Genomic DNA, 22,885 nt, shown 5'->3' with positions numbered 1-22,885 from the left:
TGGTGCAAGAGCACCTTATGGTAAATAGGAAACCCTAGTCAAATTTTGGCTTGATGACTCATTGATGAGTCAAATAAGTAATAAGGGCTCATAGAGGGGTCCAAGTGTGTGTTAGGTTGTTTATGATGTGTTTAGAATGATAAAGTTCTGACTATGCCAAGTTTGACAATGTGGCCAAATTGGGCCTAATAGTCAAAGTCACTATCCAAGTGGTAGGAGGGTTTGTTTTTGGTCTAGGCATGTTTGAAATGCCTTAAGACGACATTTAGCATCACTAGATTGCATAGAAGGATGAAGAAATGTAAAGTTGCAAAATGTTGAAAAAGTTGTCAATTGACAACCTTGCAACTTTTGCATACAACTTGACAACCTTTTACAAGTCATGGAAAAGCTTGCCCAAGTAGTTACCAGCAACCAAGAACCAGTTGGGATAGGTCGAGTAAGTGTTTTTAAGCCCTCCCAATTTATTTTGTACAGTGAGATGCTTTTGGTGCAGACTTGAATGAAAGAACAGCCAGACTGTGATAACAGATTTCTATTGCAACTCAAGCATCTATGTGTCAATGGATTGAAATGCAATCTTTTTCATCATAGATAGTTAGATCAGACTGTTTTTTCACTCTATGCATCGTTTTGTAGATAGTTTTTAAGTCTTGGTATGTGTTGGAAAATTATCAATTTCTCTAGCAGTCTCTGGCCTGAATTGGGCGGTCTGTACATTATGGCATCCTACTCATTTTCTCACCATTGAAATCATATGGTGCTTGGAGGATTGGGTGTAGATAGTATGTATTATAATGTCCCATGTTGGAGTTTGCAAGTGGCAGTCTACTGTTGTTAGTGTGATACCCTAGGCAAGACAGTGGCTTTCCCGCTAGGTGTTGTCATAGAGTTTGAATGCAAACTTGCAGGGGTGAACTTTCAAATGCAATTTCTTGTTTCATGGAATCAGAGTGATGTCTTAAGCTGGTGCAAGTTGAAGTGCAAGAGCATTGGAGTCCATTTGTTAAGGTTTTGAAAGGATTGTCTTCAGACCACCACTGAAACCCTTGTTAAACCCTCATTTCTTGATTAGGGCATGTACTGAAAATAGGGTTGTCTATAGATGAAAGAACATCCAAACTGTGATAACAAATTTCTATTGCAACTTGAGCATCTATGTGTTAATGGATTGGCGTGCAATCTTTTCCATTATAGATAGTTAGATCAGATTGTTTTTTCACTATGTGCATCATTTGTAGATAGTTGTTGAGTCTTGGCATGTGTTGGAAAATCATCAAGTTCTCTGCCAGTCTCTGGCCTGAACTGGGTAGTTTGTACATTATGGCTTACTACTCATTTTCTTACCGTTGAAATCATATGGTGCTTGGAGGTTTGGGAGTAGGAAGTATGTATTATAATATGTCCCAAGTTGGAGTTTGAAAGTGGCAGTCTGCTATTGTTAGTGTGATGCCCTAGGCGAGACGATGGCTTTCCCGGCTAGGTGTTGTCACAAAGTTTGAATGCAAACTTGCAAGGGTGAACATTCAAATGCAATTTTCTGTTTCATGGAACCAGAGTGATGTCTTCAGATGGTGCATGTTGAAGTGCAGAAGCATTGGAGTCCATTTGTTAAGATTTTGAAAGGATTGTCTTCAAACCACCACTGAAACCCTTAAAACCCTTGTTAAACCCTCATTTCCTGATTAGAGCATGTACGGATAAAAGGGTATCTGGAAAGTAAGTTTGTCTATAGGGTTGTTTTTGGATTTGCAGAACTAAGCTGCAAGAACCTAATTGATTGGCCTAAATGGGGGCTCAAAAGGCTACTAAGCCTAATTGCATGTTTTATGAGATCGATAGGAAGATTAACCCTCGATGAGTTAGAGTTGACCCTCAAGAATGGTATTGGGATGCATTTGAACAATTCCACACCCCTGCAAGGTTTCCTTGGACAATCATGCAGGTAGAGCAAGTTTTAAGTAAAGTAGTGCATTTAGGGTATGCATAAACAAGCATTAAGGTAGGTCACCTAGAGTGAGTGAATTAGAGTCTTGTGAGCATTTGGGAAGGCCCAGAAGCCTTGTAAAATCTTGAGAAGCCCTTGAACAGCAAGGGAGTAATTTAATGAATTTGAAGATCCTACATGACATCTATCAGTGAGAGGGTCAAATTAGCAAAATATGTGGTGAAACTTATTCTTTATGATGATAATCTAATCTTGATATCAAAACTGGCAAAGGGATTAAAATATTATTTAAAAGTTTTAGAGTGCTTTTGTCAATAAGTGGGGATGCAGGTGAACATTGCCAAGACAAAAGTGACGATTTTTTCTTTGAAAAGGAACAAGGAACATTTGGACTTTCTTTTCGAAGGCAGCCCATTAGAAATTGTGAAGAAATACAAATATTTGGGGATTAACTTCCATAATAGGCTCAACTAAGAGAGTTGTAGAGCAAAAAGGATTCAGGGAGGATGGAAAGTGTTCTATCTGCAATAAAACAGATGTAGATATGTTGAGCTTTGGGATTGGAAGACGAACAAAACTCTCTTTGGTCTGCTGGTCACAACGATTGTTCTTTACAGATGCGAGGTTTGCAGGGGCAGCATGAGAAAATGTGGTTAAAGACAATTAAGGAGGATCCTGAAACACTTAATCACTACCAATATCAAAGTCAAGGCATCAATGCCATATGAAATTCTACTAGCAAAAGCTGGTATGTACCCATTGGACGCAGCAGCAATAACTCGGTTAATAAGCTATTCAAAGAAACTTGAAAATGTGAATAACCAACATTGGCACAAAATTGCAATGAATGAGGGCTTGACTTGTAGGAAGAAGACTTGGATGGAACAATACATAGTGGTTTAGTACATGGAACAGCAAGTTGCAAGATTGTCCTACCATCCCTCTGGAAATAAAGAAGTTTGTCATGGGAAAATTCCAAACTACCATGTGGTCTCATAGCATGGAGCGGAAAAAGACACATTATACTGAAGTGTTCAATCCTTCAGAGGTACATGGGGATCAAGTTTATCTTGGGTCAGCTATTAATAATAAGGCTAGGGTGTTTAAGTTGTTAACGGCTCAGCTGAAGACCAGTTCACATTGTCTCAGATGTGAGATGTGTCAATGGGAAAGGCCTAACTCAAGGAGTGGGAGGAGAGGACCTACAGGTTTTGCTAAAAAGAGGTTGTTGAAACTGAACGACACTTTCTCATTGAGTGCACAGCATATGAGGACATTCGGGCCCATTACGGGGTCATCTTGGAAGAGGCATAAGCATGCATAGTTTATTTGAAGAGGATAAGATGAGGCAGACTGCCAGTTTGATTATCAAGATTCATAGCAGGAGATCGGATCTGGGAAGGAATATTGAATTAGTTTATAGTTTTTGGCTCGTGGTCCCATAGGCCGTTGGTCTTGTGGACATCATTAAAAACTTTCATTCATTCAATACCAAAATCATTAAAAAAATCAATAAAAGATTGATTTTATTACAATAGAATATTTCTCAAGACTATGCTATTGTCTCTTTATATATAATACATATATAAAAATATAATGCTTCATTTTCTCAACCTTTCCAAATTTGATCCAAAATTAGTTAGTTCTTTTTAATGTAACATTTATAAATAGAATCAATATATTATCTTCTCGAGCTATGTGAGATTATAATACATATCGCAATATCGATTTTGTTAAAATGTAACCAATTGGCTTTAAAAAGACAAAGGAGGTGGCACAAGTACATCCCAACTTGCATCTCTTGTCACATAAGAAAGTCAAGTGTGCTGAGTTAGATGCTTCAGTTGCACAGATTGCCTTAGTCTCTTTATGTAATGTAAAAGATACACATGACACCGCTGGTGGGAGTTCACTGTGCCTGCTTGTCGTTCAAATAAACCAAATGTTGACCTTGATGCTTTGGATGAAACGCACCATGAAGATTATTTAATGCAATTTTGTATTGAGTTGACATTTGACATGACATGAATCAGTAATAAAGAGTATTTTGTTTTTGGTTATATATATGCCCATGCCCATCCATATGGATCCTAGAGGATCAAAATCCCACAGTATCAGAGCACCCGAACCTGTACCCATACTCAAACCCAAACCAGCAACTTAGCCAAAGACAAATGACTACGAAAGTCTTCAGGGTCCGCCTAGGACTTGTCATATTTAAAAGAAGATCAATAAAACAGTAGCTTTAACAAATAGATTGCAGTAAGATAAAAGAACAGAAATGTGTAAGAAGTGAGTAAGGAATGCTCTCACATTTTTTTAACAGCACAGACTTCTTACAAGAGGAGCGTGAAGAATGATGAATTAATGCTCTCTTTTCTTTCGTGTCATGTTTTTTCTTTTACAACCTCAAATCCCTTACATGAACGAAAGCTACTTTATCCACTCAGACATAACATCATATAAAGAAAAGGCATAATTAATTCAAATAAATTTGGTGCAGGATGCACATTTTCACCTTCATACATAATGTGGCATCCAATTTATTTCAGCTTGATTGGCTCCATTTCAAGGAAAAGTGTATGTGATCTGCAGGAAGAAGGACTCCCCATATGCAAATACTTATTTTAATTATCAGCTCTACTATAATTCACTCAAAACTGATCAAAGAGAGAAAAACACACTAGTTCCCACCTTCAGAATGAGTTACCCTTGGATGTGATTTTAAAACTGAAACAAATGCTCTTCCATTGGGTAAAGGGTTGAGAAACAGAAATTGGATGGCATATAAATAGTGTGTCAATGGATTTGACGAATTGACTTTCATTAAATATAATCTGCATGGGTGATAATTTCAGCAAGAATATTGAAAGAAACAAAGGCAAGAGAGGATATCTCATACTCTTCAAAATTTTCAGAAATAATTACAAATTTGGATATGTTCTTCCAAACAATCAAAGGAATGATAGAAATGCCTCTCTTTGCAAACTAAACCAAATCAAATGCATCATCATGCACACACCAGTTAAAAATACAGAAAGGGAACAAAAGCAGGAAAAGGATTGAGGAAGGGATTAAGAAAACTAACTGATGAACTTTAGTGAAGCAGCTACATACTCATAGAGAGATCAGAGAGCTGCTTCATGATGAAAATATTTCAGCTAGCAATAAAGATATAAGAACAGTGATGAAGAGAAAAAGACCAAAGCACCTCTACTGATTTTGATGATAAGTAGTAAATGTAATAATTCATATCTGAACTTCCCAATTGATTAGTTAAACCCTGTCTGGCCTTTGGCATCTCAACTATTTTTCTAGACTGTATACCTTGACTCTGATAGATTATCTATACCAAAATAAAAGACAGACATGACAAATACAAACTGTGAAGCTTTAAAAGCATCTGATGTAATCTAAAAGAGCATTTATCCAAAAGTAAAAGTTTTGAAATTGATCTTAAATATTTGTTTTTTTTTCGATAATTTAAAATGTCACCCAACAGTCGGTGATGTTGAAGTGAATAATTCATGGAGATGGGATTTATTTGGATCATATTTTAAAAACACATTGATTATTGGTATTGCTTTTTATGCAGTTTGAACAGTACTTAGTACTGTCTATCAATTACCCTTGGTATTGTACACTGGTTAAGCACAATGTGGGTGAGGATAAGAGCACAGAAAATGCCAATTTCAAAAACCCTGGCTATGAACCAGGGTGGAAATGTCCGTACAAAAAATAATGAAAGAAATTCACAGATATAAATTTTTTTAGTATCAATCTCCACAAATGTGAGTAGAAGGTCCAACCACATACAAGCTTATACAAAACTGGCAAATATCCATAAGATTATAAACTGCAATTGATGGATTTCTATGTTCAATACATATCATAGTATCAGTCATGAACAGTTAAATCATTATAATCATGTCCTCGGAAAGCAAAATATTATATTCTGGAAGATTTCAATGATGAAGGATTATAATTGCAAGACTCCATTTACTCCTAAGCTCGGTAAGGAGATCAAAACCTAGCGTACTAAAGTTAAATGCCATATACAAGGCATATTTCCTTCTCAACATTTCTCACCGCCCAGAGGAGAGCTAGCCAGGCCAGGACCTTACAAACCAACTTTAACCTTTTGGTATTTACATTTGTTAGCAAAGCTGAGATACTACACCCTCAAAAAAGCATATATATTATATTCTGGAAGATTTCAATGATGAGTGATTATAATTGCAAGACTCCATTTACTCCTAAGCTTGGCAAGGAGATCAAAACCTACGGTACAAAAGTTAAGCAATATATAACAGAGGCATATTTCCCTAATTCTCAACATTTCTCATCCACCCCCTTTTGATTTTTACAATTGTTAGTAAGCTGAGATACTACACCCTCAAATTGGCACATTGGAACTTGGAAATGTCTATGGCCACAGCGTACCTCACACTGTGGAACATTCCTTTCTAATGCATCTTTCAATTAAAAATATATTACTCTTCAAGTTTTAAAGATTTTTTTCAAGAGATTCAATGTTATTCTTCATATTTTAACTTTTACAGGTTCCTTTTACAACAGATCTTTCATTGCTATTCTGGAGATCCCCAACAGGTGGTTTCCCAGAATTGTATGAACTAAAAATAGACGGTCACCAAATAATAAAAATCATCCTGCAACCTTATCAATGAACGTTCCTCAGGGATTTGGTTAATGCATTCATTAATCGACAAATTCTTCTAACTTGACACAAGAAAATTATTAGTTCTTCTGCACAACGACATATGTACGATTATCAACATAGAAATAACTTTCTCAGAAAGAAAACAGCCTCCTCCAAAAATATTGATCACTTACTGCTCAGTCTAACTACTAAAAACTTTTTTTAAACACTGCTTTGTAGTATAATTGCATCATGATAGCTTTCGTGTATTCATTCTCCATCAATTCAACATTTGTTATCTGCACCATTTTCCTGTGACATTTTGTTGTAGACAGGATGATTGAATTTCCAAGAATGTTTCACCTTTCCGTGTTTTTGTTTTGTGTGAATTTCACTATAACCCATTGGTGTGCATCTTTTCCTTTCTTAATTTTTAAACCATAAACATCTACAAAGCTTCGTAACAGATTACTAGTACTGTTTTCCAAGTCACTTCTGAAGTCAAAGACATCAGATTTCCACAATGCATTATATATAGATAGTAAAGTTACAAGTTAACTGTATGTATTGTCCCTTATAAAGTTACACTAAAAAATATGCTGCTCAGTTCTCTATAAGTCATATAATTTATGCCGTCAGTTGATGTTCAATGAAGCAATACCTATAACCTATCAAAAAGACCATAGTAAGGGAGTCACAAAAACAACCGAACAGAGAAAAAGAACACAGAGGATTAAACAATTGACTATTTCGAATTGTCTGAGTCAGAAAAGGAAAAAAGAAGAAAAAGTTTAAAAGATAAACTGCAACACACAATCAAGGAAGAAATGACTATAGAATAGTGGACAAAAAACAACTGTGAAGTAAAAGGTATTCCAAATTAGGAAGCTATGAAGAGACAAAAATCTATAAGGTAGCTAAAATATGCGTGCACAAAACCATGCACAGCATGTTGTTAAATTAAAACTCATTGCGAGGAGAAAAACAACATAACTGAGAAGGGCAAACAAACGAAGCAAACTACACTCTAAGCCCAATTTTGAATTGTATATGTATTTGTGCAAATTTAAATACCTGGTGACATAACTTTGAGATATGTGAAAAATCATTTTATTAATTTGGGTAGTGCAAAGCTAGACGTAAATGTTTGCTGTAGTAAGTTTTCTGAATAAGGAAAATACCATATTTTCTTTCTGGCCTTCTTTAAAAAAGCTTCCAGACAATTCGTTAGAATTCAAAATGTCAAAACAATACGGTGCTCAAATACTTACATAGCTGTCTGGATAATTGTGCTGCAGAGAAGAAGGCCGCCATGGCTGAGCTCCATATAAAGAAGACGACGGAGGTCCTCTCTGACTTGCGCCAGCAAAAGGAGGTGGTGGCGCTGATGATGGAGCAAGACCTGGGGCAGGGAATGTAGTTGATGGAACAGGTGATGGGGTATAGCTAGCAGAAGGAAATTGTGGTGGTGGAGCTACTGATGCAAGAGGTCGCTGAGCATTTGCATGTGTGACAGCTCCTGAAGCAGCTATCGGCCCGGAACTTCTTGGGAGCCCATCTGGTGGGTGCATGGGATTAGCTCCTTGAGAGAAATGAGGTCGCATGGGAGGAGCCCCCTGAACAAAAGGCGAAGTTCCATTTATCCCTTGATTAGACGAATTCAAATTCAATCCAGGTGCGAACGGGGACCCCAACCCATCTTGCAATGGCATTGCTCCAGGTTGCCTGGAAGGTGGAGCATTGGGTCTTTGGACAAAAGGTGTTGTTACGGGTCTTCCCATATTGCTAGTCGGTGCTGATACGGTCGGTGCTCCGCCATAATTTGGGCCTGCAGGCCTGCTAGCTGGTCTTCCTGTAGGTCTGGCCGCTGGAGATCCAGAGGGCATGACACCCAATGGTGAAGCCGAAGACTGCGGAGCATGAGGAGCATTTGTAGAAGGATTACCCATGCCCATCGGACGACTCCCGGCTGGAACAAATGGAGGACCAGAGTTCTGCATGCCTTGGGGTGCTGCACCTGGTCTTGGAGCTTGTTGAGCAGCCCACGGTGGCGGGGGAGGCCTATTGATATTCAGATTCTGCATGGTACCCACCAACGCTCCTGCTGGATCTGAAGGCCCGGGTGTAAAAGCTCTCTGAGAAGGATATCCTGTAGAATTGGGATAGCCAGGCCGCTCGCCTGGAGGAACTGGAGAAGCCATGGTGTTGCAGTGCACAATTGAATTATTTCACTGACTTTATATTCTTATTCCAGATTTAATGCCACTGCCAATGTAAATTCCACATATTCAGATCTAAATCCTTACTGGCAATTGTCAGAGTAACTACAATTACACTTGGAGAACTAAAGTGAAAACCCCAAATTCGTTTGCTCGATTGACTTATAAATCCGAGTGCCACTTCAACGCTCTGATCTTTCAGCCCTTGTATCTGCCACCCCCTGCAATACACGGATTCCACCCAAAAGTTTAGATCTCATCTCGCCCAAAACGATCGCCGATCTAAAACCAGTCATTTAAGCCCCACTAAAAATGCACTAAATGCCATACTATAAAAAGGCATAATTGAAATTGGTTTATAACACAGCGAATCGAACCTATAGACCTGGGACTGTCCATCTCAAGATTTACATAAACATAAATATCTCCAGTGAAAATTGAAATTTAATAAACGTATAAGTTTGAGAATAACTGTACCTGGAAGAGTAGTCCTTGATCGTCCAGGGCGTTACAGAAAAATATTCAGAAAAGACGCAAAATTAATGATGGAACGAGATCTCCCGAAAACCAAGCCCAAATTTGACGAAATAAACAGTCGATTAGAGTGCTCCGGACAAAATCACGAAACTGCAATCAGATCGAATGCTTTCGCCACCGATTTGAGTAATTGTATAGCACGTAAAAGTATGGATATTCTTGCATAATCGCCTGCACCAAGAGCAGCAACGAAGGAAAAAAATGAAACGGGATTAATGGACATTTTTTACATTTCCATGGATTTGATTTGATTTTGAAATCCGCTTAGAAAAACACGATTGGCAATCTTGTTTTTTATATTATTATTTTTATGTTATTGTTATTTTTATTTTTATTTTATTTTTATTATGTTCCTTTTCTATTGATTAAGCCGATAGGCTTATATGTGGGAGTTTTGCTTTGGATTTGACAATTTTTCGCTGTAGCCCCTCTCGAATTTTATATTTTTGATAGTAAATTTTATCTTTATTTCCACTTTCTAAATATTTCTATATACCCTCTATATTTCTAATTCAAATTATTCTTATTATCTAAATTTCTAATTCAAATTATAGTTTCTATTTTCTACCTCCACATTTGAAGGATTTTATTTACACTTTGTTTATAAGAACAATTTTTTCTTCAAAGTGTTATGTTAAAAATAGGATGTGAAGTTATTACAATTTCCCATCATAAATATCCCCTTTTCTGATGATTCAGTGATATCTAAATGGAACTCAATCCGAAGCTTGAAAGATCAAATAATTCACACAAAAATATTAAAATGCTCCAATATCAAATGATTGTGATATTAGCATAAGATACTAATATAAAACTTATATGGAATTCTAACAATACTAATTCCCTCTCTTTGGAAGCATCTCTTGTTTGATTTTGTTGTAAAGCAAACAAGTTAAAGCAAGTTTCTCAGCAATTGTCAAAGATATCCTCCTTGGCTCGTGTCCTTTATAACAGCGGCCCATGAAATTCATTGGAAAGTATCATTTGTAAATTGTATGATAAATGATTCAAAGTGAAAATTGTAAAATTGATATTAAAACATGATGTAATTGTTGGGGTATGCCCCTAAGATACATGTAAAATAAAAGACATTTGTCCCGAGCAAGACTAGAGGTTTTCTTCCCCATTCTTTCCTACCAGTGCCCACTTGAACGGTGGATTTGTAAAAAACTTATATTAATAAATAAAATCAAGGCTTTTGCCGTTTATTGATCCAAAAAAAAAAAAAAAATCTCTTCTTCAAAGTAGAAAGCTCAAATTTTAGCTAGTTGATTCGAATTTGGTCATTAATGTTTTCATTTTTTTGATAATGTTGTTTGTTATTCTCAATTTGATTTCAATTTTCTAATATTATTCTCTCCAGATTGATCTTTGAAATGTGGTCATTTTTCTCCTATTTGTATATGTTGACATTGTTGAGGTATAATGATTTCCAGATTGGAAAGAAGAAATGAGAGGTATTTATATCTTGTTGAATTCTACGTTGATTTCTTTTAAAATCTTATAGGTATTTATATCCTATTGAATAATTATTTTCAATGATAAAGAAGGTTTTTCAAAGAAAATATAGGAAAATTGAACTATACTAATTGACAGTAGTAGCTATATTTTGAAAGGTAAAACTTCCAATACATATTTTGAAAATGAAAATGATTTTACTGAGCTACTTATCAAAAGTTTTGCTAATAGATTGTAAAGAAAAACGAAAGTAAATGAAGAACAAAATAAAGCAATGCTTAAAATGGAAAATCTACTTTATAACAAAAGTCATATTGTTAATTGAAAAAATTATACAACTTGCAAATTATTGACAAGTTGTCAATGTTGAATAGAGGAAGATGGCATTATTTTTCATAAATCTATATTTAATTAAAAAAATCTTTAATTTATTATTTTCATATTAGTCAATTATAAATTAAAAAATGATTTATTTGAAAACTAATTTATGTTTCATTTTAAAATTAAGAGATTACAACTTAACTTAATATAGAATTTGAAAAAAAATTAATAATAGACAATGATTTGATAAGTAATGTTTCTTAAATATTATTGATAATATAGATCTATTTTTTGAAATATAGATTTTAGGTTTAAAAGTTATTTTAAAATCATCGATAACTTCTTTAAAAAAATTAAAATACGTTACAAAAAATATTTTATAGTTAAAATATAGAAATATTCTATTATGATCAAGATTTTAATTTTGAAATAATAAGAAAAATATTTTTTAAAAATTTACGTAGATTTTAGTTAAAATTTAGAAAGATTTTGTTGAAATAAAAAATTAAGTTTTCAAAATTAATTTTAGAAAGGTGATAACTCATTTTAATTCCTTTTTAAAATATAATTAAGTTTAATTTATAGAATATTTTTTACTTCATCTAAAAAATAGAATAGTAATTTTTTTGAAGTCTATATTAATTTTGTTTTTACAACTAAATGATGTCATATATTACAAAGTAAAAATTTAACTTTAGTTAGTAAATAATATTTTATTTAAATATGTATAATATAAATAATAAATTTAAAATTATGATTAAAGGGTACTCAAATTAAGAATAAAATTATGGTTATTGTTATTCTTAATCTTAAATGATAAAGTATGGTTTTAAAAATCATAATCCTAACACTATACCCTTATCCTACGTGCTAACCCTAATCAAACCCTAACCTTAAACATAATTCTAAAAATGAAGTAAACTCGTATCATAACCATATTCCTATATTACTAAAGCTAGATGTTAAACCCTAACGCCAACTCTTAATGGTAATCCCTAATCCTAATTGCTAAAGCTTCCATGCTTAACCATCATACCAAGAATTATGCAAAACCATAGTATAACCCTAATTCTATACATAAACATAAACTTGTGATGAGCCATTTGTGGAAACTACATCCGAGACAAGCTAGTACCTATTGAATTTATACTTTATTTGATATCAAAATTTCAAGTCTAAGTTTAGGTTTTTGATTCGTTCTTTATATCTATATTTGAACCTACTCAATATAGAGTTTCTCTTTATTATTTTCCTAACGTATATTCACTTTCTTAGCTCTTTTTTAATATTTAAAGGATAAAATTATTTATAATTGTATTGAAATATTAATAGCAATTAAAGTGATTTAAAGTAAAATTATGTGGATAAAACATAGAGGATAAGATCTTTGGATGATAAAAGTGAGCTAAATGTTATAAATACTAACACATATCACGACATCTTTAAAACTGTGTACTTAATCAACTCAATGAAGAAACATAATAGAGTCGAGTTGACTAATTTTTAAATTTAAATATTTCTAAGATGGTGGTCAAGTCGACGTCTATATGGTTGAGTTTATGGCCACAACGATAATCCTAGGAGGGCAAACTACTCGACTTAGGTGGATATGAACTATACTAGGATTGATGTATGTATATTTATGTAATTAATTGAATAATATCCAACTATTTACAATACTTATGTTGATAAGTTGGGGCTAAATATGTCAAATTCATGTGTATATAGGGAGAAAAAAGGCAATAGGAATGAGCCAAACTCAACAACTATTGCATATGTACACATTTATAGATTATCTTCCAAAATGAGAACAAGAGTACTTACTTAAAAATTTGCATGTATATGCAAATTTTAGCTTATCAATAATATGTTATTTTTCAATAATAAGTTTCTCTCAAATTTTCATAGTATTTATTTACAAAAAATCTAAAATAAAATTGTTACAAATGTTTTTAGAAATAATATCTACATGAGATCTAAACATGTCAGTTAGTTAATGTTACTTTCTCTTTCATACTATTAATTTAAGATTTCACTTTCAGTCATGTATTCTCAAAGTTATATTCTTGTTCATTTTGATTTTCTAAAATGCAGACTATTATATTTTATGTCATGTTGAAGTCTATTCCTTTTATCAAAACCTCATTATTATTTATGTCATCTTTTCATCCCCATCAAATATATCACTCTATCGGCTTATCGTTGTGCGTACAAAAATGTACAACTGCTAGTTATTAATTGTTATTAGCACTATTGGTGATGAATGAATGAAATATTTTTAATGACTTCATAAGATCACTTATTTGGGGGTTCAACTAAGGGATCAAGAACAAATCAATAAATTTGCATGTTGAATTTCTTCTTTTGTTGTAGATCCAAAGTAAGAAATTTAAATTTTTTTTATCTTGTTTCTTGGAAGAGTTCGTCTAGATTGTTTACTTTTAAGTTATTTTCATATTGGTTGTAGAAATTTCATATGTTGTAAACTCTTTGATAAAATGACATTTCATTTCCACCACCCCTTTGCTACAAAAATTACAAGTTTTTTTCCTCACACACTTTGGTGTATACTATCTATCTACCAATTTCACATCCCAAATGATGCAATTGAGCAATTAGAAATTTTGTCTTTCCTTTAATAGTGGATTTCAAACAAGAGACGCATAGCATCATAGTTCCTACCTAATGATTGTAGAATTGTGTTGGAGTGGGAAACTACGGAGATGAGGTGAAGTGATCAATATCCAATGCTCCAAATAGCTTTAAAGTATGCATAGTAAGATGAATGCATAAACGAGATAATTGTTCACTCATATAGTTGGATGTGCATCTTTATATCTATGAATCAAAGTATTTTTTAAAAGCAATGTTAAAAAATTTAATCTCTTTTAAGACTATTGGTAGTTTTTAACTGGCATTATTATTGAAGACAAGTAAAAATATTTTCAAAATACTTAAAATTTTCAAAATAGCAAGCAAAAATAACATTTTTAATGTACTTTGAAAAAATAACTATTTAGCAAGTAAAACTAACATTTTTAATGTACTTTGAAAAAATAACTATTATACTATTTAATTTGAAGTAAATATAAAGCATATTAAATAAGTAATTGTAAATATAAAATATAACTAAATAATATTTCGGTCTTTTTTTAAAAAAAATTACTTTACTTACTAAATATTTAGAAAAAAATACTTTAAAATAAATAACTAAAAGTTTTAAATATTAAATTTAAAATTATGATATTTTTAAGACTATTCTCACCAGCCCTATAGCATAGTAGGGGCTTGATCATATCCCTATAGCTAGCCTCGTCACATCCTTTGAGTAAATCAAATAATTCCAGCCACCATTAAAGAAATTGAATGCCCTACTTATCCCAATTGTTGTGAGCTAACCAAGATCCTAACCATCTGCTTGCTTAATTTGATCTGGCCCTAGTGGTGATTTACTGGCACGGGGATAATGGAAAGCAAGTAGGTAATGTGTTGATTGAAGTGCATAACATTAAATATGTGCTTGACGTCAGATTATAAAGATATAGCGGTGGATACATCTTTAATAAGAAGAAAAGATATCATGAATTCCTAGATGGCACTATGGCAGTATTGTGGCTGTTGAAATTTGAATTAATTTTTGTTTGGAAAAAATATATTTCACCTTGCTTTTTTGGACGTGACCTAATCAAAGCTCAAATAAATAGCTTTATACTAATTTTAAAAATATATTAAAAAAATCAGCTTAAAGTAACAAGCTTTAGAAATGAATTAATTGTAAATTTTGATTGGCTAGAAGAATTGATTTTAGCACTTACACGAAAGTGTAAGTATTCCTGCCGTAGGCAGGAACTAATAATCTTTATCATCATGTTCCCACTTGGGATTAAATTCTTGGACATGATAAGCTTTTTTTTCTACCTCCTTAGTTTTTCCACATGGCATTTTTGAATTTTTCTAACACCCACTTTTTCATCTCTTCATTGGGGTTTGGGCACTCATGGAGATTTGTGTTTCATTTGTCCATTTACTTGTTGTTTAGTTTAGATTCCATGTTTTTTCCTACATTCTAACTACTTTTCAACCACCATCAAATCAACAATGCTTATCCATATTTCCAGCATGTAACTTAGCAAAAGAATGATGAGGCCTAACTAAAAACATGCCAACTTCCACTAAGAGGATCTTATGAGGAACCATTGACTTGACCTTGAGGTTATCAGTGATAAGATATTGTTGAATTATTCCTATTTGATAAGTAGGATATATTATCCATAAGAAGTCAAATTGTGTATTTTTATCAAGATTCAACTGTGTAGTTTTTTTAGTCTAACTTATTAACCCATGTTTCATGAGTAATGGTTTACACAAATCCATCTCTCATGAGTATAAATGGAACACTTAGCACTCATCGCATCTAGGTGATGCTTATAGAGGTGAAGCATAGGGACTTCCAAGGAGGTTGTTCATCCCAATACTACTCTACTTGGATGGTACTTAACTACAGAGTTTCCTTCATGGTTAAACCCAATGTGCTTACAACCCCATTTGTAAAACCTTCAACAAGTATTTTTCCTTATGAATTATTCATTAGTATGAGCTCGTCAATTAATAAGTAGAGTATATTTTCCACAAGTCAGATTGTGATATTATTATCAAGATTCAACTATGTGTTTTTTTGAGTCAAACTAATTGACTCATGTTAGTTTGTAGTGACTAATCTGGGAAGTACTATACATAAAAAATAAAATAAAATTGGGTCCTATTTTATCAGGGTTTTGGACTAACATGTAATTATTAATTATAACCCTAAAGTGGTAAAAATACTTGTATAAAAGAGCTTAGAGTTAGGGGTTTTTTCATAGTGTGATGCAAAAAAAAAGTTCTTGTAGCGGTATTGAGTTGTAAGGGATTACGAATTGTAATCAGGTTGCAATCATTGGATCATAATAATATTGGACTTGCTATTTGGTGGACGTAGCCAAGGGCTTGGTGAACCACGTTAAATCTTGGTGTCTTGTGCTATCTTTTGTCCGATTTTTTTTTTTTTTTTTATTGTTTATATTTGCATGTAATTGTTATTTCTGTATGAGATTTAATCCTAACAACCCATATTTCATTACTATTGGTTCACACAAACCCATCTCTTGTGAGAATGAATGTAACACTTTGCACTCATTGCATCTAAGTGATTTTCACAAAGGTTAAGCATTACAACTTACCTAAAGGTCACCCATCCCTATACTACTCCATTTAGAGCCCACTTAACTATGGAGTTTCTTCCATGGTTAAACCCACTCTACTACAACCCCATTTACAAAACCTTCAGCTCAAGTGTATTGCCTTATGAAACATTCATTAAAAACAACTTAGTTCGTATATTTGTCATTATTTGTGATTTGAAACATTACTCTGCCAAACCTCACATCCATAAAAAATAATTAGAACCACCAGTAGACCAAAAAGAGTCTTCATGGTAATGCCAATCCTACAACTTAGCCTTTTTGCACCTTTTTTGAAGAAGGTAAGAAGCTATACATTCCCCCCTAGATTCTTTTTGAGCTACTTTTCTCCCAACTTGTTCTATAGTGAAAAATATTTTCTTAATATTTGTACTCATCTACAATCTCTAAATATTTTCCCTCGTATAGAAAAGTATAATGTTTCTTTTTCTTTTTCTAAGAAAATATTGTGACTTTTGTCATGGTGGTATTCTACTATGTCCCCATTTCTTGGAAGAGGAGCTCTAAATTTTTCAAATGTTCTCTCAAAGCTTTAGCAAACATAACATTACAAATAAGGTCATCAAAATATAAAAGTAATCTCACCACATAGCTTGCCAAATGTATGCCTTCTTCACTTACTTTTTTTAACCACTCTTCCAATTTATCAATGTGTAGACCAAACATAGTAGGGCTAAAGGATACCCTTGTTTAACTCTAATGTCATTCCCAAAGCATTCAGACATGCCTTTCTTAGTTTTAATTTTGGCTCCAACTTGCTCATACAACTTATAAACAATAACGATGTACTCTTTTGGGACTTCCAACTCTTTAATTATGTGCCACAAAGTATCCCTAGGAACAATGCCCAAGGCTTTCTTAAATTTCACGAAATAGCAAAAAGCTTCTCCTCCTTCGTTCTCCAAAACATTTCAATGAAATATCTTAAAGTGATGCAATGATCAATGATAGAATATTTTGGTTTGAATCTCATGTTTCTTCCTACTCTTCTTTCTTCTTTTTTATCTAATCATTGATTATATGCTTTTAACATACTCTCAAAGAGTTCTCCAAGAAGGGGATTCACTATTATTAGATGGAAATTGGAGGGATTGTTGATGTATGTGCTCTTATGAAGAGGCATAATAACATTGGTTGTCCATTCAATCAAAAAAATTCCTCGTGTGACCTTGTTAAAAATGTTCTTAATTTCGGGAGCCAGGAGCTCTAATCCTCGTTTTAATTTTTTTGCCTATAAACCATCGATATCATGTGATTTACCATTTGACATCTTCTTTATACCTAGTTTAATGTTTCAATTGAAAACAACTCAATTGAAGTATCAAATGGGGGGTTGGGGGGGGGGGGAGAGGAGGTGTTGGGTGGGGGGATATCTTCCTCATTTGGACACTTATATAAAAGCTTCACATATTCCAATCGTTGGGAATTTGTTAAATTGGTTACCACTTGTTTTTTTCTTTTGTTATATCTCTCTCCAAAAATTGTGAGGATTATTTTTCCTTGTAGATATTAAGTCTTTCCTTCAAGTAATAATGAAATTATTTTCTTCTTTTTTTATCAACTACTTGTATGTGTTTATACTTTTTTTGCTTAACTCCCCCTCTTTAAGAGATCTATTGACAATGTTGCATTCCTTTAAATGTGAAGGATTAGCTAGAAAAGTGTTTGAAATGCCCTTGAATGGCATAAATATCTTACACCCCTTTAAGAATTTATGAACAAGGGGAATTAAAATATTTTTTCTCAAATGATTCTTCTTACCTTTGTTGTCCTTGTCATCATCACTACTTCTAATTAGTTGCAATTGTCTTTAAAGAGCAACACCAAATAGTTCTTGATTCTCTTGATTTATAAGGATTGTACCCTTCTTATGACCTTTCATACAAGCATTTTAGATCTACCCTCCTTGCATTCATTTTTTATTTACACCAAATTTAATAAAAAGAGGCATATGATCAAAATTTAACTCCATAGGAAAATGCTTGATCATGAAATTCAATAATTTGGAAATGAACTTTTGAGAGCATATCACATAATCCACCATACTCTACTTGTTGTATGTTTTATAAGTATGTCATTTTATCTAAGTCAATACTTCATGCCACTGCATATAACCATGTCATGGAGACTACAAAGACCTAATAATTCTACTCCAAAGTGTGAAACACTCCCCTTCTCATCTTGTGAAGTCCTTTTACTCGAGTTATCTTTGCTCTCCCTTAACCATAAGGGATTGTTTTCCTCTTTTATATTGTTGCCCAACTGAATAGCTTAATTGTTTGTTGTCCTAGCATTAATCACTTATTAGGATTATATCTCCTATATAGCTAAAAGCATACATATCTTTCTTTAAATCTGTATACGATTCTTTATTGTCTAGATTTTTCTTCTTCTAAAACTTCAATCCTTTGATGCAAAATATGAATGATCAATCCAAATTACCACCTTGTAGTCATCCATTTTCAGCCATATAAACTTTTAATTTAGGTTTTCTTTCTCCATTTTTTATATTTTGTTTCATGTTTCCTATATTAGGACCTTTAGCCCTTTATGTCCTTTACCTATTTTACCCTCTTCATTCCAAATAGATATTTTTTTGTATCTTAAAATTATGGAATTCCATACCCTTCATGTTCATGCATTTCTATTAGAAAACCAATTTCTTTCCCTTGAAATATGGGCCCCAACCTCGGTCCTCTTCTCCATGTGTAACCTCTATAAGTCTAACTTACCATGTTTAGAGACTCTTGTTAGGGCCCAAATCCCTATTTTTGGTGTGTTAGTCTATAAACATTTTGTACTTTACTATCCTGTAATCATGCACACTTTCTTGTATCTCTCATTGATTTTACTTTATTCCATTATTTCCCCCCTTCCTCTTGTTGGGAAAGGGTCAAATATTCATCTAGACAGATACAAGTATGTCCAAGCAAGCCCTTGTTCTCAAAATCATAGTCTTGTCCTATATGTTGCTTAAAGTCACTCTTGTGTGTCTATCTATTTCTACTCTATATGCTTACCGATTTTTTTTCTTGTTGTATACTTCTTGTCCATTTAAGCTTGTCTCTAAGGATATCATGTGCCAGAATATTTGTTATTTCACAAACACCATAGTTCTTCAACCCTTTGATGATGATATTTATTGCTTCTCTTGTTTGATTTTTTCCTTTATTATTTGCCTCTTCATTTTCCCTTCAATGATTTTTTTTATTTTTTTTGTTCTCATTTCATTTATAGCTTAGACCCATGATTTTGTCTCTTTATTTTCTCCTTTAATTCATTTTCTATAATTACCATTGCTACATAAAACTCTTCTTGTTGTGCTATAGGATTTTTTCATCAATTCAAAACTATTTTTCTCTTTTTCTTTCAAAGTCCAGTTCTTGCTTTAGTTTGATTAACTCTTGTTTCCCTCTCTTTATGTTGTTCTACAAGATTAATACCTACTCTTTCAACAACTTATTTCCCCTCCCAAGTTCACAAATAGCTACTATGACCTTCTGTAACTTGTCACTTTCTTGCTATCCCTTTTCATCTAATACTTCAATTCTCTTTTCATGTCCACAAGGCCACTTACATTTAGCTCTAACGACCATAGCAAAGGGGAGGACATGGGGATATATACATTTGTATTTCTTGGATATCACCCCTCTCCTACTTCTTTGCCTACCACAATTTTTTTGATAGGGATCTCATTCATATTGTTTTTGCCTTCTCTTTGAATTGTCTATTCATCCAATGCACAGTTCATTTAAGTAGCTATCGAAAGAATTATTTTATCTACCCTAAGAAGGATCATGATATGTCTTTTCTATAGGCATTTCCTCTTTTAGACTTGTCTCCATTTTAGAATCCCCAAATATTGTTTTTCTACTACAACGAATCACTATGAGTAGCTCCCTTTTATGCTCTTTATTTTAGCTTCCACTTACTGTGTTAATGTCTTTATCTTTAATTTTTTGAAAAAATTGGTCACATTTTTTGGGATGGTGTTATTCTTGGTGTTTTTTGTGTTGAATAAAAAAGGATGCAAAATCATACCCAATTTAGCTTATGAATTAGCATAGCAACTCAATTAACACCTAATTTTGCACCTAAGTCACTACCTAAATTAGTAGCACCTGCTTTAGTGCCAAAAATAATGCTTGAAAGAGTGCCTAAATTAGTAGTGTCTAACTTAGTGCCTAAACTAACACTAATTTAGCATATAATGAAGTGCCTAAATTAGTCTCAAATTTAGCACCTAAATTGGCATTTGAACTAGTAACACCTAAATTAGTGTTTATTTTAACACCTATTTTAGTGCCAAATTTAGAACTTAAATTAGCTCTTAAATTAGTGCCTAACTTAGGGTCTAATTTAACATCTAAATTAGCACCTAATTAGTGTTTAAATTTGGCCCAAAATCCCTTCAAACAACAAGGAGAATAAACAATCTTGTCCTAAAAAGAGGCCTTATGAGTCAAAACTTCTTCCATTTTTTGTAAAATCAAGAAAAAAACAACCCCCTCTCAAGCCATTTTTTTATAATTATTGTATTTAATATTTAATCATCATTATATAGTTTACAATTACACTATATAATAAATGTTATTGGCACATTTTTTTAAGTCAAAACAAAAAATCAAATATTAACATTTATCAAATTATAAACACGGTACTTGATTAATTTTGACTAATATTTACTAGTAATGCATGCTATTATTAAATAAATGTTTATATTGATTTATACATCTTGAAGGCTCTATATGAAAACTTCATAGCATGGGAAGTTTAAATGAAAAAAATTAACAAGGGGAGTAAAACAATTTTGCCCTCTAATCAAGTCTATCTTAAAAGTCCTAAGGAATAGGTCTTGTGAGTCACAACCTCTTATAAATTTTCCAAAATCAAGCAAAAACAAGAAACCCCCCTCAAGTCATTCTTTTCATGATTTTTGTAATTAATATTTAATACTAATTATGTAGTTCTTAATAACACTATATAATAAGGCAAGAGCCTACAACACAATGATAAATTGTGAGCCTCTTAATTGGGACGTCTTGAGTTTGAATCTATTCAAGCTTAACTAATAATCCAAATAATTAATTACAACAAATAATAATAATTTACTTTGACTTTGACCTCTTATCGATAAAGAAAAATACTATATAATAAAAGATATTAATATATAAATTCAAATGAAATTGGAAATAAAAGAACAAGGCAAAGCCTCTTACATTCCATGACTTTAGGGTTGGAACCCTAAAAGCCATTTAATTCCATGTTTTCATCTCCATTTTGATTTATTCCTCCTCTAAGTTTTCACAATGCCCAACACTAAGGGTTTTACTATTGGTTCAATGAAGCTTTCAAGTGGAGCCTTCTCTAGATACTTCTTTTCATATTCATGAAGCTTATTTTTCTAATGTGTAGATTCATCACATTATCATAAGTATGTTTGAGCTTTTCCATGCCAAGAAAATAAAGAAATATAATCTCTATTGGGTTTGATCCCTTTTTACAACCACATGGGTTTCCATTGCTTGAGATTCTCTATAGATGCTTCAAAATTTGAGTTTATTTCTCTATGTGAGTAACTCCAAGGTTGTCACATGTTATGCATTTATACCATACCTCTTTCTATGCTCATATTATATATATATATATATATATATATATATATATATATATATACTTCCACTTGGGTCATCATGGATGTGTTCTTTGTGATTTTTTAATGCTTTTCACTAACTCATTTGACATCATAATTTGACAATAATTTTCATGAAATATGGAATTTTTTAGTTTTATTGGATCTTAATATAAGGTAAAATTTCTCAATTTGTTGTTTTTTTAAATGTTCACATTCATTGGAATTTTGATGATGTTTGATATCGTCAAGAAGTCCAACAAAATCCTCATCACACATATAATGTTCTCCATACTTTTGACCATGTTTAATTAGGTTTTTGGTTGTTATAGACTGATTTTTTATAGTTTAATTTTGTTGATTGTGAAGAAAAATCATGTCAAATAATATGAGTCAAGAAAAAAACAAAGAGACAATTTCTAGATTATGGTATACATTGAAAAGAAAAGCTGACGAGAAATGTTACTATCCCTGCAATAATTTTAAGGGCTTAAAGATGAGAAGACTTTTAACTACAATAATTAAGAAACATTATAGGCATCATGGTCACATTAAAGGGGAGCATGATTATCTTCCATTTAGTTATTTATTATATGATTTTCTATTGATTGTATTTGCAATGTTTATGTTTAGATAATGATCATGGTTTTTTTTCTGTTGATCATTGTTATATAGGTGGGGCACATGATATTGACTATCATGGGTCATGTGATTATTGAAAATGAGGTTAATGATCCTATATGGAAGAAGATGATCATGCACCCAAAAAAATAGTTGAAGATGATGATACAAATACATTGATCCATGGCACATTTAGTATTGCTACAATTGATCATTACGATCAAGATGACTTTGATGTTGTTCATGATT

The 22,885-nt window shown here is 32.7% G+C and overlaps 1 protein-coding gene across 1 annotated transcript in view; it reads right to left on the bottom strand.

The window, feature by feature from the left end:
- Nucleotides 1-9,551, bottom strand: part of LOC149562745 (protein transport protein SEC24 C-like) — a 158,613-nt gene extending 149,062 nt beyond the window's left edge. The window contains exons 1-2 of the mRNA XM_089826163.1: nucleotides 9,305-9,551; nucleotides 7,880-9,048 (exon numbers count right to left, since the gene is read on the bottom strand). Coding sequence (XP_089682289.1) covers nucleotides 7,880-8,809 — 930 coding nt within the window. The 5' untranslated portion in view covers nucleotides 8,810-9,048; nucleotides 9,305-9,551. The remainder of the gene's footprint in view (nucleotides 1-7,879; nucleotides 9,049-9,304) is intronic.
- Between the last annotated feature and the right edge of the window lie 13,334 nt (nucleotides 9,552-22,885).

Source organism: Cupressus sempervirens, chromosome 4 (assembly GCF_028749045.1).
Source record: "Cupressus sempervirens isolate cs-2001-9-10 chromosome 4, ASM2874904v1, whole genome shotgun sequence".
Classification (NCBI taxonomy): Eukaryota; Viridiplantae; Streptophyta; class Pinopsida; order Cupressales; family Cupressaceae; genus Cupressus; species Cupressus sempervirens.
This window is presented reverse-complemented; position numbering and strand designations above follow the sequence as displayed.